Below are 26,630 nucleotides of genomic sequence, written 5' to 3'. Positions count from 1 at the left end.
ACCAATCCATGGAGGAGAAGGCTTATCAGTGGCTGCTATTCATAAGGGCTGTATACTACTTCGACATCAGATTCTAGTTGTTGGGGATTTTGCATGGGAATAGTGTTATTGCATTCATGTCTGCATATGGGCTTTTCAGAGGCATCCAGTTGGCCATGGTGGAAACAAGATGCTGGCCTGATGCCAGAGGGTTCTCCTTGCCGTCTTATGTTCGTACTGGAGGTTATTATAAAAGTTTGGGAAAGTAAGTCCAGAGCCATGAATCAAAAAGTTGTTCCAAGTGGTTTCATGCTGAGAGAGAGAGTAAAGGTAAAGGTAAAGGGACCCCTGAACATTAGGTCCAGTCGTGGCCGACTCTGGGACTGTGTCACTCATCTCGCTTTATTGGCCGAGGAAGCCGGCATACAGCTTCCGGGTCATGTGGCCAGCATGACTAAGTCGCTTCTGGCGAACCAGAGCAGCGCATGGAAACGCCGTTTACCTTCCCGCCGGAGCGGTACCTATTTATCTACTTGCACTTTGACGTGCTTTCTAACTGCTAGGTTGGCAGGAGCAGGGACCGAGCAATGGGAGCTCACCCTGTCGCGGGGATTCAAACCGCCAACCTTCTGATCGGCAAGTCCTAGGCTCTGTGGTTTAACCCACAGCGCCACCCGCATCCCCTGAGAGAGAGAGAGAGAGGTGCTACTAAAAGACAGTCAGAATGGCATTTCTTTCTGAAGAAGCTGAGACCTCATAGATCATCCTAGAACTAAGCTGAACAAAGTTCTTATCTCCTGAGAAGTGAAAAGTGGTGGCATCTGCTATGCAATATTCTAAAATAGTTTAATGGGGTGGACAACTATTTCCAAAGTGAGTTGAAACCTGGCAGTTCCTTGATGGGAACCAGCTTCAAGAATCAGCTCTGCTGAACCTCCTTATATGTGAGGTGGGATGCCAAGACATCTTAAAACAAAAGGGACGCATCAGTTGGGAACTATGGCCCTATCGAGGCATCTATTTTCTTCCGCCCACAAATCCCAGCAGATGCCAGCTGGCATTTGGTGCTGGCAGGAAAAGGGAACCTCAGGCTCTCTCCATGCTGGAGCAGGTCAGAAAAGCCAGGTGCTGCAGAGATCTGTTTCTGCAGGCATCAATAACCCTTGCCTGGTGTTCATCTCTTAGGAAATTTATTCTTTGCTTAGGGGGAAAAACCCCAGCTGCAGGGCCAGGGACATGCTAACACTTGGACTGCATCCTTGCAATGCCCAGTGCAACTATGGCATGGGCAGGTTCCTGAGAAGCTCATACATGCCACTCTTTGCATTATGAGTCCCCAGGGGCCCTCACAGTGAGAACTTCAAAGGTGGAATTAATATCTTAAAGATGCCAGTAGCTTCAAGCTGTCCTCATTGTAAGCAGGCCAAGCCTGCAGTTAACAGCTCGATTATCTACTTCCCAAAGGCTTAGGACAACGGCATAATGAACCACAGGAGGAGATCTGGTGATGAGGGTGTGTTTCCCAATCCTTTCAATTGCCTCAACCCTCCTCCTTCATTTTTGTAGGATGAGCAGCTTTGTTTGCCTAAAGGAGATAACAGAGGATTCACATGTCCCTGCGCCTCTTAGGAGAGAGATCTTCTTTGCTTGCCACCAAAGGAAGGCTGAGATCCAGGAGGAGGTAAGAAGACATCCTCTGGTTTAAGAATGTGTGCAGGAGGTCTGCAGGATCAGGCGGAATGTGAAATTTCTGGTGCAGCTACCAACACTGATGTTCCAGGAAGAAAGATGGGCTCAGGGGGTGAGAGAACTGCAAAGGGAGTTGAGAGAAAAGCTTTGCACTGTGTCTGTCTGTGTGTTGTCTGAAGGACAATTAGTGAAGGCTTGGCTTGGCGAAATGATTTCTGTATAAGCCCTTAGTCCAGTTGTATTCCAGTGCTACTCTCTGTATGCTCAGAAAATGCAGCTATTTGACCAGTGAGCCTTTATTAAGTAATGGCAATTAGCGCACCTTGGAACTGTTAAAGGAGCAGGTGCTGTCTCTACAGCCTATATCAGAGTGCAACAAAACAAGAAAGAAGGTATTGTGGGATGGAATTCAAAGCAGATGCTCTGTCACTGAGCTACGACCTTTCCCCTGTGAAGGAATTCTGGGAATGAGAGTTCTGTGAAGGAGGAGACAAAAGATCTCAAACTGAGTATTCTCAGAACTAGAAAACTGCAACCCTCAGCTTTTAAGTGGATTTAGGTTTGTAATGTGGATGGATCCTGGATTCCAGGTGGCAGGAGTCAGTCAGGAGGAAAGCATGACAAATTTAGCCTTTTCTTTTTTCAACTGCTGTACTTTAACACTGGATTTGTACACTGTAGGGGGAAGGGGGGGGAATTGATTCTGTTTCATGTTCTTCTCCCAGTGTTACACAGCTTGCACAGACCAGAGGAGAGGGCTCGACATAAAAGTCACAAACTGTCTGCTTTACTATTCGGCCTCAGTAAACCTGCCACCAGCTGATGCTTTTTATCCTTCCCCGCCTGTCTGAGATCCGTAACAAGGAAGCACTAAGCTAGCGCCCGACTGACCTATCTTTGCTTAGACTGTCTGGATGGAAATCCAACTCCGGCCATCTGGTGGAGCTTGTGGGGATGGAGATGGTGGGGTACAGGTCAGGCTACCACTTTGGGATGAATACCAGACTCATTTTGAAACGGCAGGAATGTTTCCACTTACACTGCCCCCTCCCATCCTCAAGAACTTTCCCCTAACCTAAGCAAAGGGGGTCTACTGATGAGTACTAAACTACATCCAGGTCAGCAGCACAAGATGTTGAAAGTAAGGGCTACAGTACAGGTCAATTTGGGGTCTCCGGAATGGTCTAATTATATGGAGCAACCCAATAAAAAGGATGTAGCCATCTGTCTCGCTACTTGGAAGGTCTTAAAAAATTGCTGCAGTTCATGCTGACAACTTCCCTTTCCATCCTAATCAGCAGGCAGTGGCTATTTTTCCAGTTGCTGTAAATTAAAATATATGGCTCTTCAGGGTGTCAGGAGAAACCGAATGCTCTCTATACTCCAAAGGAGCTTGCAGATCATTGAGGGAGAATGGGTGGCTGCACACTGTGTGTGTGTGTGTGTGTGTGTGTGTGAGAGAGAGAGAGAGAGAGAGAGAGAGAATGCATCTTTTCTGTGGCTAACATTGTGACAGCTAAGGAATATGGTTAAAAATGGGAGGTCAATAATGTGATCTAGCAGATTCCTTTAACCTGGCTCAGTGCGTATGACTAAGTATGTATTGCATAACATTAAAAAAAAACCACACCATGAAAGGGACTGCTGACGCCACACTGTCTCTGAAGGAAGACAATAGGGAAAAGTTGTAAGTCAGCCTAAACGAAACGGAATCAATCAACCTTTGGTGTCCCAGAAGGAAGACTAGCTGCCCTCCTCCAGAACCTGACTTCATTCATGCTTTCGGTATCTGACTTGTACTGCATCTTAGCTGAAGGAAGCCATCAGTATGCAGCTCAACATGAATATTTTGGAGCTGGAAAAGGGGCAGAAAGGGGCAAGCAAAATGATGAAGGGGACTGGAGCAACAGTGGCACTGTTTGGGGCTTGTTAGATTAGGAAAAAAGAGGCCAGTAGAAGGGGGAGGGGAAACATGACAGAAGCGTGAAGAAAGAGAAGCCCCGTCCCCCAATATTCTAGTATTGAATTCAGAATCATCCAATTAAGATGAATAGTAGAAGATTCAAGACAGGCAAGAGGTGTACAGTTAAACTATGGAATTTGTTACCACTAGATATGGCGACCAACCCAGACACTTGTAAGACAAAGTTAAATTCATGAAGGTTATGCAGCTATCAGTGGTTACTGGTCATGATGACTTACATGTTTCCTTCCAGATTAGAGATAGCAGGTCTCTGAATACTAGTTGCTGGGGAGCAACAGGAAGAGGGTCCCCTCCCACCACAGGTCTTCCCTGTGAGCTTCTCATTAGGGCATCTAACTGGCCACTGTGAGATGCTGAATTACATCTTATTTTGGCCTCATCCAGCAGCACTGGTGGTTCTTGAGGGTCTTATTTTCCCTAGGCGGGGATATTGTAAGGGAGGAAGAGTTGCTGGAGGTATGTGGTGGAAAAGTAAGGCAGGCAAAGCATAATACAGTGGTACCTCGGGTTACAGACGCTTCAGGTTACACGATTTCAGGTTGCGCACCGTGCCAAACCCGGAAGTACCGGAACGGGTTACTTCCGGCTTCTGGCGCTTGTGCATGCACAGAAGCGCTAAATTGTGCTTTGCACATGCGCAGAAGCGCCGGATCGCGACCGGCACGTGCGCAGACGCAGCGCTGTGGGTAGTGAACGCTGCGGGTTGCGAACGTGCCTCCTGCACAGATCGTGTTCGCAACCCGAGGTTCCGCTATATGTAGACACATATCAAATATTGCACACACACACACACACACACACACACATTTCCCTTGTGAGTACTTTTTATAAGGGCCTATGACAAAGGAAAAATTGGGGGGTGCATCTGGGGTGGGGGAGCCCTTGAGGCCTGACAGCCTACACTGGGTCAGCCTGAATGATCTTAGTGGCATCTTCTTATTTAGGCAAGGGAGGTGACAGTGGAGGAGAGAGAAGCTGTTTTCTGCATTGTGAGGTAATGGGAGATGAGCAGGAAGGGAATATAACCCAGCAGTCGCACTGTTCCTTGGGCTTCTCATTCAATTTTTTCCCTTTCCTGTCATTAAAAGGGGGGGATAAGGCACCAACTTCCTCCTCCTCTCTCTAATTTACAAAACAACAGGACAGTCACCAGAGCCTTGCATTCTCTCCCCAGGAGTGGGAACGAGCATGCAGTTTCCACCAACAAGCAAAGGAGGTTAGGGGTTAATTTACTTTCATAATCTAGAGTGTCAGCTCAGCAGCACCTCAGCAAAGATGCTGATGGTGTTAATAAGGAGACAGGAAGAACTGGCAATTGGGATTAAGTACTATCCATCTTCCCCCTCCTCCTTTCTGTCCCCCACCCCCAAACTCGCTGTCTCTCTGTGCCTTTCTGCATCTGTGCATACAATGTAATTTTCTCCAGTATGTCCAATAAACCTAATTTCTTCCCTCAAGATTTAGATGGTTTTATCCCTGATTATATACCCAGGAGAGGTAATTCCTGCTTAACTTGGTATCCAATTGAACCCTGATGGGAACTCTCCAAGCAGCTCCAGCTCTTTAAGGCGCAGGAGCAAATCGGATTATTATTCTTGCTGGCCGTGGAGGAGTTTGTCTGAGCAAGAGGTGCTCCTTGGAGGCTCTGCCTGCCTTCTCTTGAGTCCTTTTAAATCCAGCAACAGTGCACTGAATGGTTTCCTCGCCTTCTTTCTGCAATGTTAAATAGTGGGGATGGGGTTGCTGCTGTTTCCTAGCAGCTTCTAGGGGAAGCTAGGGTGAGCTTCTAGGGTGAGCGTCCATTGCTCTGTCCCAGCTCCTGCCAACTGAGCAGTTCAAAAGCACACCAGTGCAAGTAGATAAATAGGTACCACTGTGGCGGGGAGGTAAACTGTGTTTCTGTGCACTCTGGCTTCCATAACAGTGCTCCATTGAGCCAGAAGCTGTTTAGTCATGCTGGCCACATGACCCGGAAAAGCTGTCTGTGGACAAACGCCAGCTCCCTTGGCCTGAAAAGCGAGGTGAGTGCCACAACCCCAGAGTCACCTTTGACTGGACTTAACCATCCAGAGGTCCTTTACCTATAGCAGCTTCTCAGGTCAGCTTCTGTCTTTCTTCTTAGCAAATAAGGGTGCTTCCAGATTGCCTGTTTGTTGATTTGTTTGTGGGGAGGCGAGATGACCTTGTGTCAAAGTAGGAGCTATCTCACACTAGCCAGCACATCTCCCCATCACTTTCCTTATCACAAAAGTCTGATATTTTGGGAAAGCGAGGTTCTGATGTAAGACTTCCCAGTCTGCTATAATTGCAAGGCCTCAATTTACTGGTATGTGATTGAATCTTACCCGAAAATAGTGACCGTCAGAAAGTGTCTTTTATGTCTGGAGTCTTTCACAGAGCTTGGAAAGCTCATTTTAAAAAGGAACTAGCTAACCTTAAAAGCTGCCTGTATACAGGGCTGCCTGAAGATGTCTTCTAAAAGTCCAGCCTCGGAGCGACAGTAGTGGCTGCTCCTTGCAGTGAGCAAGCAGTGCAAAGCAGCCAGCTGCGCTCTGCTTCTTTGGAGGCAGTGGGGGGGGGGGATGGGTCCCATCCACCCAAGAAGCAAGGGGTCAAATTCCTCACCCACCCAGAGCAGGGGTAGATGGTGGCGGCTGCTGCCCTGAGCAGATAGGCCCTTCTGGGATGTTGGCACCCATCCAGAGACACCAAGCACCCTAACTCTTTTCTCAGGGCTAAAACAGCAGATACAAGAGAGATCTGTGGCTTGATCTGCCCACATTTTAATTTACTTTAAAGCAGGCTACATGGGGGTTGGGGTTCTTATTTTATCAGAGCAAGCAGTACTGGCAGCAATCATCCCCACCATACATGTAAAGCATGTGGCGCCCCCCAAAGAATCACTGGAACTGTAGCATGTTAAGGGTGCTGGGAACTGTAGTGCAGTGAGGGATTAATTCCCAGGATCCTTTGGGGGAAGCTATGTACTTTAAATGTGTTTTGGCATGGTATGGATGTGACCTAGATTGCTCTTCGAAGCTGCTATTTTTCCAAAGGGACGACACAAAAGTTAAAATAAAAAAAATCCTTCCAGTAGCACCTTTAAGACCAACTAAGTTAGTTCTTGGTATGAGCTTTCGTGTGCAAGCACACTTCTTCAGATACCTCTGAAGTATCTGAAGTGCAAGCACACTTCTTCAGATACTTCTTCGTGTGCTTGCACACGAAAGCTCATACCAAGAACTAACTTAGTTGGTCTTAAAGGTGCTACTGGAAGGATTTTTTTTATTTTGACTATGGCAGACCAACACGGCTACCTATCTGTAACTGGACACAAAAGTTGTTGAGCTTCTTTGGGCCATAGTTCTCTAAATATATGTTGTTAAAAAAAAAAAAGGAACTAGCTCAAGAAAAAAGGCATTCCTTGGGAAAACAAACTGGTTTCTTTAAAAGTAAAAAAAAAACCTGGTTCCTTTAAAAGGAAAACAACTTAGCTTAAATAAATAAGAACTGTGGTAGACACTCTTCTTCTCTAGAAAGCCCTGCTGAGGACAACATAAGCTTTTCAGGACAGGGAAGCTGCAAAGTGCAGACTACCAGAGATATTATTTGTAGAATGAAAGGAGGTAGGCTTACAAACATCCCTTGACCACCTTGAAAGAAAGGTAAGGGGAGACCCCATCTGTGATCCCCCCCATCATGTTTTCTCTCAGGCTCAGGTTCTGACCTTTCCAGAATAGGGCTGGGGGAGACTCATGCCTGAAAGCCAAGATGGATCAGTGGTCTGATCCGACTACCTTTGCACAATCGAAGCAATGCCCATTGTTTTACTACCTACAGCTGCTGCAGGCAGTTCTTGTCATTGTGGATTGCCTGCCAGATCCACAGTGATGGATCCTGTACTGCAGGGGTGGCTTGGGCTCGATTACTAACCCCCAGCGCTGCAAAGAGCAATTGCTCTCTTCTGTTGAAAAAATTGTTACCCAGCAACAGGGAGGCTCATCTCCCTGGCAAAATCCCACGATCATTCCTGTGGGGCGATTTGCATTTGAAAAGCGAGTTTCCTTCCATTGCTGGAATATCAATGGCTTTGAATCCATTACATGGGCCTTTATGGGGAAGGGGGCGGGGAGAAAGCAGTGCCTGGGAACTGATGCACTGTGGATCTGAGTTGGCCTATTCTCATTGGTCTTTATAGCCAGCAGCACTCCTGCCATATTGTGGCACAGGAACCATAACAGAGAAGGCATGCCATGGGCACTTCCTTTATGGTAAGGCTTTAGAGAGGTGTGCAGTAACTTCCTTCCTCATAGACACCCTATATCCAGCGGGCATTAAGCCAGAGGCATTGAGAAGGCTGCTGCAGCTGTACTCATCTTCATTAGAAACCACAGGCTGCAAGCACAGCGATACAAATTGCTATGGCAGAAGCAGAGCACTGCCTGTGAAACTGGGCACTTTCCTTAATTAAGTGTGTGTTCAATGGCTGCTTCTCATTATTAGATATGTTGCACTCTGCTACAAGATTGAGGGCACAAGGAGAAGGGGACGACAGAGGACGAGATGGTTGGACAGTGTTCTCGAAGCTACCAGCATGAGTTTGACCAAACTGCGGGAAGCAGTGGAAGACAGGAGTGCCTGGCGTGCTCTGGTCCATGGGGTCACAAGGAGTCGGACACGACTAAACGACTAAACAACAACAAAGCACTCTGGTACAAACACCCCAGTACAAAACACACATGTATGTCAACATCCTACCAGCGTGGCAGAATAATAGAATTATAGAATCATAGAACTGTAAGGAGGAAAGGGTCACAAGGGTCACCAATGCTGGAATCTTTCACCCAGCATCTTGAATCCATGACCCTGGACTGAAGAGTCTCCTGCTCTGCCTACTGAGCCAGGGGATCTGGGTGCAGGGCTTATCGGTGTTGGACTAGGATTCAAAACCCTACTCAGCCATGCAGTTCTCTGGGTGACCTTGGGCCTGTCAGGGCCACCCTCACAGGGTTGTTGTGAGGATAAAATGGGAAAGTATACGCTACCTTAAGCTACACTGGAGAAAAGGGTGAGATATAAATGTAGTAATAAATATATATATAGGTAAATAATAAACCGGTTAATGTGCAAAGATCACCACTTTTTGCTTCAAATTACACACAAGTTGTTAAGTAGGAAAAGATCAGATTCCCGCTTACATGTACAGTAGTTTAAAGGGAAAGCTACCTGGAAGGCAAACTTTTTGTTTTAATACTGCTCTTTTGTGCAGACGCAGGCCTGGCCAGGAAGGCTTTCCTGCTATAGCTTCTGGGGTTGACGAGGCATGTGAGCCTCACCTGTCCTGAGCCTACCCCAGCTGAGGAATCACACACCTCCACCCTAAGCTAGCGAGCCCCATCTGGGCTGTTGGTCCTTGCCTTCCTTCCCTCCAAACTGACAGCTGTTAGTTCTGAAATCCTGAGGTCAGGGGTGGTATGTCCCATTTTGCCACTTGAGGCAAAACAGCAAGTGCTGCCCTGCTCTGCAACACCACCACCACCACCAGTGAGATACTACAACTTAGCTGCCTGCCTATTTAGAGGGTATTTTTTTTACCTGTGATTTCCTTTTAAAAAAAGCTTAACAACTTTGGCTGCCTCCCCTCCCCCTGCCCCAACAAAAATCCTGGCTACGCCATTAGTTCATACATGTTAGACATTTCATTATTTCCATAATTCTTGACTAATGCCTTGAAATAAATTATCACCTTAATTTAAAAAAAAAAAAAAACCAGAGCTAGAACAAATGTGAGAAAATGCATTTGAATTCAAAACCTTTATTTGTTCGGCAGCTGCAAAGAGAGCTTTTGAAGAAGTTGGTTAAAGCAGATCTCAAAGTCTTGACATCCAAATTCTGTAATCTGAATGATGGCACCTGAGTTTTGCTTCGGTTACAGTCTGAAATTTTGTAAATGAAACGAAATAGCCAGAAATGGGGAAACGGGTGTCACCTTCTTTCAAACCATCCATTTGTATTCCATGCTTCTGAACTGACTGGGGACGTTCATCCAAATATGCATTTTATTTTGACTTTGAAGGTTTTCACATAAAAAAATGACCTGATTTGGGAGTTTGCAAATTAATACCAAACTATGATTTGTTACAAACTAGAAGTGGAAAGTTGTAAATCTCTTCCCCTTGTGCACAGCAGAAGTGGCAGAGGATGCACAGGAGCCCAAGCCTCACTGTTGTTCATTTCTGATTCTGATGTGTATGTGTGTGTGTGTGTGTGTGTGAAAGTGTCACTGTCTCCATGTGTTCCTTGCACAGCCAGCGCATATTCTTGCAATATCAGCATTCTCACAACCACAATCAAATATCTACGTGTGACCCTACTACTCACTTCATGCTGCTGTGCAACTCTGAAATGAGTATGTACAGTCACCAAATTAAGGTGCACAGCAATGGTTCTATACACTCTTATGTTGAACAGATGTAAACATTCTGGAATATTTCCATTTCCTCCTGATCAATGGAGCACAGAAGAGATTTCTTTGGAAGGACGTTACAGAAGCACTAGCAATCACCATATTGTCAGATGTGGCTCTGCTATCAAGACAGACAAGCATATGTCTTCATAAACATGTAGGTGCCTTCCTGAGCGACTGGAAGTACACAAAGGAGAAACGGGGGGGGGGGGGGAGATGTTTTGAGTAAGGTGTATCATTCCTCACAATTCCTCCCACGTGCTATTTATGATTACATGACTTGGAAACCATACAAAAGAACATCTGAACCTGGTAGGGGTATTTGTGTGGGGAGGGGGAACAGTGCAGACAAGCAAGCCCACAGATTCTACCCTTAATAGCTATTTTCATAGATATGATTTGCCTATTGCTAGCAAGCCCTACCATGCAAACACATGAAGAATTATGAGAATCAGGGCCGTCTTTACCCGGGGGTGCAAGGGGTGCGGGGCACCCGGGTGCCGAATTCTGGGGGGTGCCAGGCACCCACCGCTGAAGCCACCTAAGCTCTTAACTATCTACCTGTTATGAAATAATAAATAATTTTGATCAAGCTAGAAAAACAAAATACATATATGCCTAGGAATAATAATAATAATAATAATAATAATAATAATAATTTATTATTTGTACCCCACCCATCTGGCTGGGTCTCCCCAGCCACTCTGGGCAGCTTCCAACAAAGATTAAAATGTCACACATTAAAAACTTCCCTAAACAGGGCTGCCTTCAGATGTCTTCTAAATGTCAGGTAGTTGTTTATCTCTTTGACATCTGATGGGAGGGCATTCCACAGGGTGGGTGCCACTATCGAGAAGGCCCTCTGCCTGGTTCCCTGTAGCTATGCTTCTCGCAGTGAGGGAACCGCCAGAAGGCCCTTGGTGCTGGACCTCAGTGTCTGGGCAGAACGATGGAGGTGGAGACGCTCCTTCAGGTATACTGGACCAAGGCTGTTTAGGGCTTTAAAGGTCTGCACCAACACTTTGAATTGTGCTTGGAAACGTACTGGGAGCTAATGTAGGTCTTTCAGGACCGGTATTATATTGTCTTGGCAGCCGCTCCCAGTCACCAGTCTAGCTGCCGCATTCTGGATTAATTGTAGTTTCCAGGTCACCTTCAAAGGTAGCCCCATGTAGAGTGCATTGCAGTAGTCCAAGCATGCACCACTCTGGCAAGACAGTCCACAGGCAGGTAGGGTCTCAGCCTCCATACCAGATGGAGCTGGCCCTGGATACAGAATTGACCTGCATCTCCATGGACAGCTGTGAGTCCAAAATGACTCCCAGGTTGCGCACCTGGTCCTTCAGGGGCACAGTTACCCCATTCAGGACCAGGGAGTCCTCCACACCAGTCCACCCCCTGCCCTCCAAAAACAGTATTTCTGTCTTGTCAGGATTCAACCTCAATCCATTAGCCACCCTCCATCCTCCAACTGCCTCCAGGCACTCACACAGGACCTTCACTGCTTTCACTGGTTCCAATTTAAAAGAGAGGTAGAGCTGGGTATCATCAGCATATTGATGGATACCCAGCCCTGATGATCTCTCCCAGCAGCTTCATGTAGATGTTAAAAAGCATGGGGGAGAGGACGGAACCCTGAGGCACCCGAAATGTATACCTACTGTTTCACTAAAGGACTTTCGACTTTGTGCGCTCATTTACCAAAGATGCACCGTGACAGCAACGGCGTTTGTCATTCACAACGGCGGCGTTTGTCATTCACAACGGCAGCGCTTATCATTCTCAATGGTGCCCTGCACGCAAAATTAACTAAATTTGGGAGCGCTAGGCAGATCTTTGCACCCTGGCGGTGCATATGCTAAAGACGAACCTGATGAGAATGAACAAGAAAATAAATGGGGGGGGGGGAGGTTTATGTGATGGTGAGAAGGGCAAGTAGGTACAAATTGCTTGCATGAGTTCTCCAGGCTTGCCCAACCTTCTTCTTCTTTTTCTTTTTGCATTATCATCTAAACAATGACTGCTCAAAAATAGGCACAGGGTTTAATGCCAAAGATAGTCCCCAAATGCCAACAATTTCAGTCCGTCGTAGCGAAGCTGCAAGATCCTGTAGCTGCAGATAAAACTGATATACATGTGGAGTTGGGGCAATGAATGTAAAACAGGTACTGTACCACACCTGGGCAGGTATAGTTCGATAGACTGTGCTCACTGAAGCATTCACAGGCTCTGAAAGACATCTGTCTCTGCATTCCCACACTCAATCTATAACGCCCACCCTGTGTGTACTCCTATAAGAGAGAGAGAGAGAGAGAGCATGCCTTGTCAAGAGTCCTGACCCCAGATTTCATGAGACACTCCTTAGTCTCTGCTCTCAGGCCCCTCTGTGCTCTCATCACCCCACCCCATGAGATGGAGCCCACTTCAATAGAATCCATTATGTCTCTTTTCTTTGGTCTGCTTTTCAATAGATGACTTGGTTCTGCCTGGGAAGCACAGCCCCACCACGGCTAAAGAGGAGCAGTGGCTGTTCGGAGTAGGAGAGAATTAATGCTAAGTGACTGTGCCTTTGTGAGCCTCGGGACTCGGAGCCCGTGGAGAATGCATGGGAACAACTGCAGATTACAACAGGGTGCAAGCAAAAGAAGTTAAAAAAAAAACCCCGCACACACCCTGAAAACAAACATCGACTTTAAATCAGTGTTAACCAGACAGGCAGCCCCCTCTAAATGCAAGTTTGGAAACAGGGGCCCCAACACTGTCTCTTTGTTAATTCTATGAAAGCCCCGTCAGTATCGGACAAAGGCAAATGTGCAAGGGATGTTGCCATGTGTCAAGTGCAGCAACTAAGGAGGAGAAAGCAGGGGAAGTGAAGAGAACAGAGTCTCAGAGGAGAGGCCCATTGCACCTCTCCATCCTTCAGAGATAGTTCCATCTGCAGCCATGCTCTCCCGGTGTGAGATGGCATTCAGACTATCTCAGCTCTGGCGGGGAGGCAGTTAAGGGCAGAAATGTTGTAAGCAGAATGCAGGGATGTCGCTACAGCCATCACAAACATCTCCCTGGACTTTTGACAGCAGCATTTTCAGATCATTGAGCTTCAAGAATCCAGATGGCTTGTTATGGAATACTGGCCCAAGACATTTTGATGCCTGAGGCCAATGGTAGAGATCAGGGGCGCCATCTCCTACGGGCCAAACCCTTCCCCCACTTATTTTTGGGGAGGGGGATGGCCCCCCAATGTTCAAAGGGAGAGGAGGAGGCCAAGGATGGAGCCTAGTGCAGTGTGTCTTCAGTGGCCATCTTCTTCTTCTCCTCCTCCCCCCCCCCAAATGGAGGGGAAGGAAGAGGGAAGCAGCCCCTGGCCAGTGGTGGTGGCAGGAAGAGGAGAATCCACCAGCCATTGAAGCCACATTGCCACTGCATTCAGCTCCGCCCCTGGCTCCTCCCAGTGTTCTGATGTCACATGTGAAATCACACACGTGACACCGGGGCCCTCATTCTCTCTCGAAGTTGGCGCCTCTGATAGAGATACACTGCTCCCTCCTTTCCATATGCAGAAGTTGACTGGACTGATAGTTGAATCTTACTTCAGTTTCAGGAACAAGAGATCATCCTGCAACTTATGGGGGTGTAGGGCAGGCCACATAGAATACAAAGCTCTGCCTTCCAACTGAAGGGTGCAGCCAGAGGTTCAGGAGAAACAGCCAGGGGCCACCTGCCGCTGAGCATCTGCTTGAGGTGACTGTCTCACTTGGCCTAATGGTAGGGCCAGGAGAGATGATGATGATAACAACAACAACAACAACAACAACAACAACAATAATAATAATAATAATTTATTATTTATACCCCGCCCATCTGGCTGAGTTTCCCCAGCCACTCTGGGCGGCTCCCAATCAAGTGTTGAAAACAGTACAGTATTAAATATTAAAAACTTCCCTAAACAGGGCTGCCTTCAGATGTCTTTTAAAGATAGGATAGCTGCTTATTTCCTTCACATCTGAAGGGAGGGTGTTCCACAGGGTGGGCGCCACTACCGAGAAGGCCCTCAGTCTGGTTCCCCGTAACCTCACTTCTCACAATGAGGGAACCACCAGAAGGCCTTCAGCGCTGGATCTCAGTGTCTGGGCTTAACGATGGGGGTGGAGACGCTCCTTCAGATGGTTTTATGGTGGTGAGACAGGTGTGGTCGCACGGGGCCCTGGGCTGCAGGGGGTGCCACAACAATGCTGGGGTGTGAGTGGAGCCAAATATCAGCATCACCCAGTGCCCTGCTGAAATTTGAGAGCCCAGAGTCCTCCACTGAGACCAACCTTGGACAACATACAGTAGTACCTCGGGTTACAGATGTTTCAGGTTACGACGCTTCAGGTTACAGACTCCACTAACCCAGAAATAATATCTCTGGTTAAGAACTTTGCTTCAGGATGAGAACAGAAATTGCGCGGCGGCGGCAGCGGGAGGCCACATTGGCTAAAGTGGTACCGCAGGTTAAGAACAGTTTCAGGTTAAGAATGGACCTCCAGAATGAATTAAGATCTTAACCCGAGGTACCACTGTATACGAAGTCCATAGCAAGCAAGGAAACCATCCAAGTCACTTCCAGTACCACATAAGGGGAAGCAGCTATTAGGGATAGTTTTTACATGAAAGCAAGGCACCTGTAGTTCCTACTTCATTCTTCTCAGTCTTGCAGGAAAGGCTCTGGTTCGTCCCTTTAGGGGGACTGCAGTCTAAATAGCAGGTGCTCCAGTTACTTTCATTTATTCAGTCTGAACCAGACACTATACTTTGGTCTTGGTCTTATCAGTAATAGTGGCCATCACAGGACAGGAGTTAATGGATTGGGAAGCAGTAAGTGGTCTTCTTTAAAGGTCTGTCCTGAGTCCAGTGCTGTTAAGCACTAGGCACAATGCAGCCACAGTTAAGCAGTTATATAGTTCTGCCTCCTAGAATATTTTCAAAAAGGATATCGCAGAGCTGGAAGGACTTCAAAGAAGAGCAACCAGAATGATCAAGAAGCTGAAGCAGCTCAGAGACGAAGGAAAAATTACCACATATTAGACTTTTTAGTTTAGAAAAATGGGAAGTGGGGATATGATATATATTACACACACCACACCACACACATACACACCACACCACACCCTCTCTCCACCACAAAGTTTCCGAGCACAATTCAAAGCGTTGGTGCTGACCTTTAAAGTCCTAAACGGCCTCGGTCCTGTATACCTGAAGGAGCAGTTCCCTTATTGCAAGAAGTGAGGTTACAGGGAACCAGACTGAGGGCCTTCTCGGTAGTGGCGCCTGCCCTGTGGAACGCCCTCCCTTCAGATGGGAAGGAAATAAGCAGCTATCTTATCTTTAAAAGACATTTGAAGACAGCCCTGTTTAGGGAAGTTTTTAATATTTAATGCTGTACTGTTTTTAACACTCGATTGGAAGCCGCCCAGAGCGGCTGGGGAAACTCAGCCAGATGGGCAGGGTATAAATAATAAATTATTATTATTAAATGGGGATTAGATAATTAATGGGAGGACAAGGCTATCAACAGCTACTAGTGATGACGGCTACGTACCACCTCCAGCACTAGAGGCATTCCTCTGAATAGCAGTTGCTTGTGGTCATGAGAGGGTGAGTGCTGTTGCACTCTGGGTCTGCGTACAGGCTTCCAAAAGGCACTTAGTTGGCCACTGTGTGAATAGATTTCTGGACTAGATGGGTCCTTGATCAGATCCAGAAGGGCTCTTCTTATGTTCCTTCCATCATATAATGCTACTTCAAATCATCAGAAATTAACAGGCACTAAAGCAGCATTTGCCTGTCTGGTGTTTTAGACATATTGGTGCACTGGGAGTGGCTTAAGTAAGGATGTCTGCTGAATGCATTACCTAAGAACAATGGAGAGCCATAGCAGTAGAGTTTGAGCAGGGGCAGAATCAAGATCCAGTACAGGAAAGCCAAAGAGGAAAAAGTTGGAATTGTCAAACATGTACCGGATCAATTTGGGCAATAAAAAAATGGATATTGAGCAAAAGATGGATCCTGTCAATGCTGGGAATGATGTTCAAATTAGGGGAGCAGGGTGGTTCAGGGACCCTCAATGAAATCCACAAGCAAGCCATTGATCTTCCATGCCTAATTCAATCAAATCACATCACCAGTAGTGATGTGATTTTAAAAACAGGAGCCAAGGGGATCAGTGAAAAATTAAGGGAGTTTTGCTCCCTCTGGCCTTTCTGTAATTCAAGCAGTGGCTGAGAATGGAGAGAAAAACAAGAGGTGGACATCTCAGAACAGAGTTAAGGAAACTAAGAAAGAAAATTAAAAACACTAGCGATAGGTCTGGCCACTTTCTGCCAGTCTCTTCTTCAAATTTAGCACACAATGTTTGCTATTTCTGTTTCTGAAACTATCTCAGGAAGATCTCAATACTGGCAGGCATATCTAGGAAACAGATCTCAGCTAAGTCTCCTTCCTGTTCTCCTTCCTGTTTTAACTTCCTGTGAACAAGATAGAATGTCTCACACAGCTTAGCATGAACTACTACATCATCTTCCTGAAACACTAACGCTGTTCTGTTCAGAAAATACCTCTTTTGTGTAGAAAGGGGCACTGGTAGAAGCGCTTCATCTTTAAGAAACCAGTTTCTTCATCAAGAAGTAGGAAGTCTCAGGCTCTTTAGTAGCATACATCTATGCATGTTCTCTAATAAAATATGTCCCACTGTGTTTTTCCCATGTAAATGTACATAATATTGCAGTTTATGGGTGGGATTCAACTAACCTTTTCCCTCAGAACAGACCTACTGAAATCAGTGGTCTAATCTTAGCCATGTTCATTAATTTAAATGGGCCTACTCTGAGTAAAGCTTAGTTAGATACCACCCCAAGGCTTTGTAAGTCAGAATCACACTTTGCATCACACCTGGAATCAAACAGGCATCCTGTGTAGCTCTTCTAAGTACTGTACTAGTGATAGGTATTATTTCTTGGGTCCTGCTATATGCATCCTATCCACCAGTGAAAGGAGCTAAGCATCACTTGAGCAAAAGAAAAAAAAAGGGGGGGGGAATAGAACACACCCAACAACCCACTATTTATTATACAGTATTAACAATGTAAGACATTTTTTTCTTTTTCTTTTTACATTGCTGGATAGTTATAGGGAAGAAATGGAACAAAATCCGTTCTGATTGGTCTTGGAAACCATGCAGGTAGGAAGAGATTGATCACACTGAATATTTGGAACACACAACTAGGTTGCAATCCTGCACACACTTACCTGGGTGATAAGTATCATTGGCAGGTACATATTTGGATTGCGCTACATGTGTGATCGCCAGTGGGTTGCTTTGTCGCAATAAATTCAGCAAAACCACTACAGGAACATTAAAGTTTTAATTTTGCTTTTAGTATCACGCGCGAGTCTCAGAATAGGCACGGCGCGCGCTCGAGAAGGGCGTGACCATATCTACACGGCCCCGCCCCCTCTCCCGCGGCCTGCCGTTCAAGCTGGCTGGCTCCGCCCCCGAGCGGGGTTGTGCTTGTCTCGTGGCGGACCTCGCCTTCTGCTGTGACGTAGCCAAGGCGGTGGGTTGCCCGGATGAGGCAGGGTTCGGAGCTGTGTCAGCGACTGAGGCGATGCGGTGGCAGCAGCGGCGTCGGCAGTGGTAGGAGGAGAGCGCCGCTGGACGGTTGAGGAGCGCGAGGAGGAACAAGGGTGGGTCTAGAGGAGCAAGTGTGTGTGTGAGAGAGAGCGTGTGTTGTGTGTGAGGGTGGGTGGACTCTTTGAAGTGCGCGAACGGGGCTGAGGTACCGCCGAAGCCGGGTGAGCCCCCACCCCGGTCCTATCTCTCTCCCCCCCCCCCCACCGGGCGCACAACTGCTTCACTCCTTCGTCGCGAGCTCGTGCCGGATTGGTTGCGAAGCGACAACGGGGCAGATTCCGCCCCTGCCGGCCTTCTATTAGTCGGAAGGGGAGCCATGGCCGACTGTCACTGGCTTGAAGCCGTGTCATTCATCCATCAGGGAGCGGCGGGCAGGCGGCCTCCCTCCTCACCCCCTCCCCCGAGGACTCGCTGCCCTCCTTTCCCTGCCACCGCTCAGGCAGGGGAGGAGGCGGCCGTTTGTCGCTCCTCTGTTGGTGGCGCCACCGCCGCCCGCCACGCTGTCGGCCAGCGCCGCCCTGTGACGCCTCGGCGCCCCGCCCGGAACCTGCCCTCCCTTGCCCTGGACCGTTAACGCCGAAGGGTTCCGGCTGCTGCTGCTGGCCTCGTGACTCACCTCACGGCCCGCCGCTGCCGCCGCCGCCCTCCTCACTTCTCGGTAGGCCCCGGCCTCAGATGAAGGCCTGCCTCCGGTTCTGCACCGCCGGCACCAGCTCCCTTTCGTGCCAGCCCTGTGCTTCGTAAGAAGCGGGCATCCTGTTGCCGCATCTCAGGCCTCCATTTAAGCGCTCCGGGCTCCAGTCTCTTGAGCTTCGGCGTTTGGCCTGTGACTTCCAGCTCCTGGCCAACCCTGTGGCCGCCCTGACTTTTCCTTTCTCTTCCTGCCTCTGGCAACCTTGGCCAGGTACCTCCCGCAGCTTTTGTTCCAGCTGATAAGGCTCTAGACAAGCGAGGCCCAAATCCCCGTGTGTGTAAAATCTTGGGCGGCTTGGATTCCTTCCAGTATTGAAGTCTGTTCCCAGGAGTGACTCAGGGCCGTCTCTTGCAAGGTCTTTTTTGCGATGTTTGTGAATTTCCCAAGCGAGTAAACCTTGCTTTTAAATTAGGAGGTGTCAAAGAGTATATGACCTTCCTTCTGAGTCTTTGTGTGTTGTGATAGGAAAAAGATGACTGCCCACTTTAAGGATTTGGCTTAACCCTTTAAGGTTAAGCTGGACATGCTGAGACACTTACTTGGTCACATGTCACACTGTATATATTAAATGCGTATGTTTTTAATGTTTACATCCGACAGCTGTCTAAGTGAGGTGAATAATGTCTTCCTCTGTTAATTCCCATTGGGCTCACTTCTTGTGTTGCACCTCATCCAGGGGAGAAAGCCTGCAGTAATTGGAAATGGACAGATAAGTTGAGGAAGGGTCAGGATTCAACTCCACTGCCCTGGGTCTCCTTTTACTCTGAAATTGAGTTTTTTATTATTTATGAAATTTTATACCACCCCTCACCTGTAGATTTCAGGGCAGTGCACATCATAAAAATACAAGACAAAGAACAAAAACAATATAAACCGGTAACCTTCCCGCCCCCACCCTCTTCTTACATGTCAATAGGGATGAGAACAAAAAATGAGGTTGCTTCCATTATATGCAACTGAAGTGAACTGAAAGCATATCTTCCCCCACTCCCCTTATTACTCTTGCCTCCATTTCCCTCCACTCCCTCTGCACCCTTCTCCTGTGTCAAATAGTTGATCACACTGGATATGGTCTGTCTTCTACATGTGCACCAGTACTGTAATAGTGATAATAGATGTTTTATACAAACAACTCCTCCTTTGTTAATGTTGACTTTCACTGTAGAATCTTTAACTACTAGCCTGCCAAATTTGGGAAAGAGAAAAGCTTAGGTGTTTTGCTGGCAGATGGTTGCTAGGATACACAAATATACTGTTGATGTCAGAGCACTAAGTTCCCATGAGTCACTGAAAATATTTTTCTTTCGCTTAGTGGAGGGAAGAGGCAGGTATGGTTACAGATGCTGCATTTTATTTTGGAGATAATCAAGTTGTTGGAAGGTGGCTATACTAGATCAAAAGTAAACAACAACAACAAAAAACACCAACCCACCAAATCACGCAAAGCAAATCCTAATTATGGTTTTCTGCCCCAAAGAGTTGAAGGCTTTTTGTTTGAGACAGCTGCAGAGTAAAATCTTAGTTGCTGCTGTTCTCGTTGCTCCCTGACCCATCCGGTTTTTTGCCCTTACTGCGTATGTCTTAAACCATGTTCTGCAATCACAGAGGCAATTTTTGCATTGTTGGTATTAGACATATCTTACACTCAAATTTATGGTGATACAACTGCTTTCATGGTATTGGCCCTTGCAGATTCATATGAGATGGGGTTCAGACTCTGGAAAGTAAAGCCTTCATTGAGAGTTCAGCTACTTCAGATAGGATAGGAAGTGAAAGCCTTTAGTTTACCTTTCACGATGTGGATAGATTTGATGTCAGAGTCTTGGCATGATGTCCCCAAAGAGGCTTTCCTGGCAACCTCATTAACATCTTTTCGGCACCAGGCAAAGACCAAACTTTTCCTGCTTTTGGGGGTATATTTTAACTTGTTATTTCATTGGTCACTTTTTCTAGTGAACATACTGATGTCAAGACATACTGATGTTTCTTAATTGTGCTGTGATATACTTAATGATTGCTTGTGTTACGTATTTTAAAATGTGTAATGTTGATGTTTTATTTTGTCTTTTCATTGTTAGTCTACTTGACATTCTTCTGTAGGTGATGAATAAATGTTAATAATAAGTATGATTATTATAACTATTGATGCAGATTTCTCAAATGCCTGGTGACCTCTTTGCCTAATGGTTTGTACTGTATGCTGAAAACATAACCCTTAATTTTTCTGGTTCCATCCAAACCTTAAAAGCCAGAGATTACATGGAACTCCAGTATAGCTTCAGTTAAAAGCCTTGTGTGGTTACAGTATAGTCCAGCCCTAGGGCCCCATGAAGAAAGTGGACACATCCTGCAGGTTTTATCGGTAGGGAAATAGCTGGGCACCAGTAGGTTCTTTGTGAGTTCATTGAGGGCTTGGAGGTTGAAAATGAATGTGGAGCAGTAGTGGATCATTGTTGTGTGGTCTTCTGTCAAGATGACACATCATAATCTGGTCCTGTGTCTTGAGTGCATGGGCACACTGCTGGTTCTATAACATGGGCAAATATTCTTTTGTGGATGGTTCTTGTCAATTTGTCTTTATGATACATTATCTGCAACAATACATATTAGACTGAAATGCTGATACATGTCTTCAGCATTGCTTTTTGCAATGGACTTGCAGGTATCAAACTGCTGCTGCTTAGGTGCCTGTAGGTGAAATTCCAAATTCTTTCACCTCAAGCTTTCCTTTCTCACTGCAGGTGAAAATATGTGAACGTGTATCTCTTATGTTGCAGGGGTGGGGTGCAGTCTTGCATGGGTGACATTGGAAGGAGAATGGTTAGCAGGGAAAGTGGTAAGAGCCCTCTCCTGCCTTTATTTATTATTGCTGCCTCCAGTTGCTACTTTTCATTAAAAAAAAAAAGTCAGGGGAAGTTTACATCATTGAACTATGTGCATGCAGTGTGGCTTCTGGCCACAATATGCAGTTAGGGTCTGATTTAGGATGACTTCTCTTTAAAAGTGTAGAGCTTTGTAATAAGTACTTGAGAGCGTCAGAGCTGCGCCCAGGAAGCTTGCTGCTTGGCAATAATAAGAGCAAAGGGGAGGGAGTGGCTGATTCACAACTGAATTTAGAGAGAGTGAGACTCTGCAGCTCTGAGGACATGTGAACTCTGATTGCCTAAAATTGCATCATTTACAAAGTGCATGCTTTTCAAGTTAATGCTGGGACCAATACAAACTTTGATATGTGGCAACAGCAAACAAGCTTTTAAGGGAGAAATAAGTTGATGAAAGTTTCACTAGATTTAGATGTATCACGATCAGTTACTATTCCAAGGAAGGAAAAGGAGACCATGCAACTCAGCTATTGGTCTGGTGTATATAAAACTTGTATGTGCATCATTCCTTCATATTTGGGGCTTAGAAAGGTTAATAAGCTGTTATGAAAAAGAAAGTAAAACACAGCACAGTGCTCACAAACTAATCTGTGTTAAAGTACTATATTTGTGTATGCAGTATTGAGATATTTCAGACTTTAGAATCAGTTTCTTGAACTGATTCCTAATTTAAAGTGCATTCTGTTTTCATATCCTGCAAGGAAGTTGTTTGTGTGCTGTCTGTGACAAATATTGAGTTTATTTTGTTAATGCCATTTTAAGGATATATGCATTTTAGTAAACCAGTTCAGTGAGAACATTTAACTGGTCTCAAAAACTGAAGTCTGGAACCATAATGCTGTGCTTCTAAATGTAGACAAATGACTATAGATTGATAGGTCGTCGTCGTCGTCCCCCCACTCAGTGGTTCTCTGACGTTCTTGTATCTAAGTTTAGGAACTGGAAATAAATGTGCATTTGAGGCTATTGCAATTGAGGTGGTTTTTGTTTGAGTAATGTACTTGCCAGAGGAACACTAAATAAACCTCCCCCCCACCCCCAGTAAAATGGCAGGGAAAGATTGAATGAATGTTATACCTTTTTTTTGGAAATTTTTATTTGATTTTACAAATATAGAGTTATGACAATACAAATTACATATCCATATTTAGATATTTCCCTGAATTGCTGGACTTCCCACCTTCCCCTCCATGGGTCCTATTGAATGAATGCTATCCTTAATTTTAATAAACCTTCTCAGAAGAACTTAGGTCATCGTATAAAGAATCATGTTAAGTTTCCCCTACCACACCACACATTTGCTTTCCTTGTTCTTGCAGATGGCTTTTAAAAATTATAAATGCAGAACTCTATTTGGGTAATTCACAGTAAGCCATGGTTACTAGTTCACATTGAATGCAGAAATTGCTTTTGATTGCAAGTGGAAGTACAAACCATCACCTTTGGCTAAGTGTTATGGTTCATACTCACTTGTAGCAACCACTCATCCAATGGCCATCCTGGTAGCAGGAATCTTATTCAGAGCAACAGCCAAATCCATTGAGTGACTTGCACATTCAAAATATATTGCTTATTTGCTACTTTTATTGTACTTTGTGGCAGTTAAGATGTGCCACATTACTACTTCCACAACTAACATGTTGGCTCTCACCCAATGTCCAAACCGAGCATCAAGTTTTGCTTTGCTCCAAACGGCAGCTTCTTTGGAGAAAAATACATCTCAGTCCCCTGTTCTGTTGAGCCAAGGATTATAGCTTGTTGCTGCTGCTCATTAGTAGGGAGAAGTAAAGTAAGAATGATCTCTGCATCCATGGTAAACCATAACCATAGCTTACCATGTACATCTAAATGCAACTGCAGTGTAGATTCTCTTTACAGTTCTTATTTGCCATCATATAGTCTTGAGAGGTGTTGTTTTTATTTGAACAGGTACAAAAAGGAAATGAACAGCGACCTGTTCTGAACCCGGATCTGCCCTGGTTCTCTACATGTGCCACATACTTTATTCTGCTCTGCCCCCATGGGTGGATATCGTTTTATTCTCTTCTTTTGGTACTCTACAACTTCATTCATCATTTTCTTGTAAGCTTACTGGGCAGCTGGTATCAGTGAAGAGGTGATCAGAGACTGCAGTTTGTAAATTCTTCCTTTCCTTGATGAAACTGGTTGTTTTTAGTAGTACTGAGACCTTTCATTGAGTAATCATCATGTGACCTTACTAATCTCTGTAGATTCCAGAGCAGCATCTGATAAACACAGGTTTCAGGAAGTGCTGACATCCTCTCCCAGCCAGTTGCCAGAAGCGTATGATTCAGTATTCTGAAGTGAGTTAGATCTTATGATAATGCTAAAACACACTTCTGAGGAAGATAAATAATTGTTTGCTTGAGTAATCGCCACTTAAAATGTGAATTTGGTATTTGTCCCCCCCTCATAAATTTATGACTGCTTCCTACATGCATTTTAAAATGTGCAGTGAAGTGAACATGAAGTGACCTCAAAACATGTGTCTTTGGGATGTGATCAGAGAGGAGTCTTAGAGATGTATCTGGCAGAATTCAAGCTTGTCTGCTGTCCATTTGTCTCAAACTTGTGCTCTAATCTTACACATCACAAAGATGTGTGTCTGTGCCATTTTCTAGTTGCTTTCCTACATAGATTGTAAGAATGCAATTAAGGAATAATACTGTGGATAACATTTTTTAGAACATTGTACTTAGTGATACATATGCACACAAGCTTATTTTTCAGTTTGAACCTCTGCTTTGCAAATCCTTTTTCTTTTTTGAAGGCAACACAGAAGCTGTGGCAGTGCCTCTGGATGATGGGCTTTATTCCTAATTCTGTTCAGATGCTATGCTGGGCCAACTGGCAATCCCCCCTCCAACTGCTCCCCACACTTTCCCCAGATTAGTGTTAAGTATAATTAAGCATTTCCAGTGTAACCATAGTTACCACTAGACATACGTTGCCTTTAATTTGGAAATTGAAACCACGATTAGCCCTTAAATCAGAGATTGAAATTAGCTAGCCATAGTTAGCAGTTATAGTAGGTTCACATATTGTGTGGGGGTTATGTTCCGGGGGCTGCATGTAAAGCTGTAGAAAAGTTCTTTTGGGATGCTCTCAAGCTGCTAATTACTTGACTGGAGTGCAGTAGAGACTTTCTTTAATATTAGGTGTATGGCTCACATTCAGTGTTCGAAACTGCTATTCTAGGTGCATTTTGCGACAGGGAATTTCATTAGTGTGAGCAGTTTCTGAAGATTTCAGATTAGAGCTGCAGAGTGGAGGGGGAGAAGAGAGTTATCTGTTGAGGACTCCCCATTCTTGAAGACTTTTTTGCATTCTTAGTGCACATTTACATTTTATTTCCTTTCCTTTCCATTAATTGGCCAAACAGAGTTTACAAATCAAATATACAGTGGTACCTCGGGTTACATACGCTTCAGGTTACATACTCTTCAGGTTACAGACTCCGCTAACCCAGAATTAGTACCTCGGGTTAAGAACTTTGATTCAGGATGAGAACAGAAATCATGCTTCGGCGGTGCGGCAGCAGCAGGAGGCCCCATTAGCTAAAGTGGTGTTTCAGGTTAAGAACAGTTTCAGGTTAAGAACGGACCTCCAGAACGAATTAAGTACGTAACCAGAGGTACAACTGTACTCGCATTAGACTTTGCAAAATGTCAGTCAGTGCTGTTGGAGGATTTGACTTCATGCTTCATAAACTACCTGTTCTAAGGACCATAGCCTGCTTTTGAAGTCTCTTCATCTGCTTAGTTTTTCACTTCCTCCATACTTCTGTGCTGTTTTTGCTTAGGACTGATTTGCGAAGAGGCTGCCTGGAAACTTGCAAGCAAAGATGTACTACATTTGAAATCCCTTCTCCACAATGGTTGCCAATTATCATTTTTGTGGAAATTGTGCTATCCATGTTATTAGGCCTAAGCCACAACATAATCAGCTTGTAACAGACTGTATTTTTCCAGACCTGTTGAGTTTCATTTCTGAGAGGCCTCTGAGAGCAAACTACTGTTGCACTACTTCAGTCATGCTTGTTCGAAGCGTCTCATGTTGCCATTTTGGTGCTTTAAATTTAAACTGTAAATCCAAGTGAAGTCCTTGGAAGAAGTCATTTGAAAACAGCACACTATTGGGTGGAAGAACCCACAAATAGTTCATTCCTGGAATGGTGCAGACTGTTTTAAATAGTACCTTGGCACAAACACCATTGATGTTACCACACTGAGAAGGCAGAGTCTGCCAAGTCCCAAAATGCCACTTAGCAATTTGATCTGTTCCTTGAGTCACTTATTGCAATGATGTCTGTTTACATGCTAGGATTCTTTGTCCCAGTTCAGGGAGACTGTACTGGATCAGGTGCATTGGTTATGATCCAGTGCAGTTGTGTGATTGGAATGGGGGTAACAGAATGTAAGAATGATAGGTCAGCATTTATATTCTAGATGGACACAAAAAAGTCAAGGTAATAATAATTAAATAATAAATTAATAATAAAAAGGTAACCCATAAGTTGAAACAATATCATAGCCCAGTGACCAAAATATTCATCTCCATGACCTCCAATCTGTTGTCCATTGGACTATGATACTGTTTTTATAAAATTATCATTTAAAAGTTGTTCTGTACAGTGGTACCTCGGGTTACATACGCTTCAGGTTACATACGCTTCAGGTTACAGACTCCACTAACCCAGAAATGGTGCTTCAGGTTAAGAACTTTCCTTCAGGGTGAGAACAGAAATCGTGCTCCGGCGGTGCAGCAGCAGCAGGAGGCCCCATTAGCTAAAGTGGTGCTTCAGGTTAAGAACAGTTTCAGTTAAGTATGGACCTCTGGAACGAATTAAGTACTTAACCCGAGGTACCACTGTATATGGAGTAGATTTATATTTAACTTATAAGTCACCTTGACCCTTTTTGTATCCATAAAGTATTGGGCAGGAAATACATTTACCGTATTTTTTGCTCTATAAGACTCACTTTTTCCCTCCTAAAAAGTAAGGGGAAATGTGTGTGTGTGTGTTATGGAGCGAATGCAGGCTGCGCAGCTATCCCAGAAGCCAGAACAACAAGAGGGATCGCTGCTTTTGCTGCGCAGCGATCCCTCTTGCTGTTCTGGCTTCTGAGATTCAGAATATTTTTTTTCTTGTTTTCCTCCAAAAACTAGGTGCGTCTTGTGGTCTGGTGCGTCTTATAGAGCGAAAAATACGGTACCTTGTTCTTGATTACTCAGTGTTTATA

At 45.3% G+C, this 26,630-nt stretch overlaps 1 protein-coding gene across 6 annotated transcripts in view; it reads left to right on the top strand.

Annotated features, from left to right (window-relative positions):
- The first annotated feature begins 1,514 nt into the window (after positions 1 to 1,514).
- Positions 1,515 to 26,630, top strand: part of NDEL1 (nudE neurodevelopment protein 1 like 1) — a 47,573-nt gene continuing 22,457 nt past the window's right edge. For 2 of the 6 annotated variants that reach the window (XR_013982468.1, XM_080993966.1), the window contains exon 1: positions 1,515 to 1,660. Coding sequence is in view for 3 of the 6 variants with exons in the window: in XM_080993966.1 (XP_080850092.1) it covers positions 1,547 to 1,660 (114 nt within the window). In the remaining 3 variants the exon portion in view is untranslated. Of the gene's footprint in view, positions 1,661 to 17,685; positions 17,844 to 19,088; positions 19,199 to 26,630 lie in introns of those variants that run through there. The other 4 variants (XM_080993968.1, XM_080993967.1, XR_013982469.1 and 1 more) reach the window with 4 other exon arrangements.

This window comes from Podarcis pityusensis, assembly GCF_964106645.2.
Source record: "Podarcis pityusensis genome assembly, chromosome: 2".
NCBI classification, from domain to species: Eukaryota; Metazoa; Chordata; class Lepidosauria; order Squamata; family Lacertidae; genus Podarcis; species Podarcis pityusensis.
This window is presented reverse-complemented; position numbering and strand designations above follow the sequence as displayed.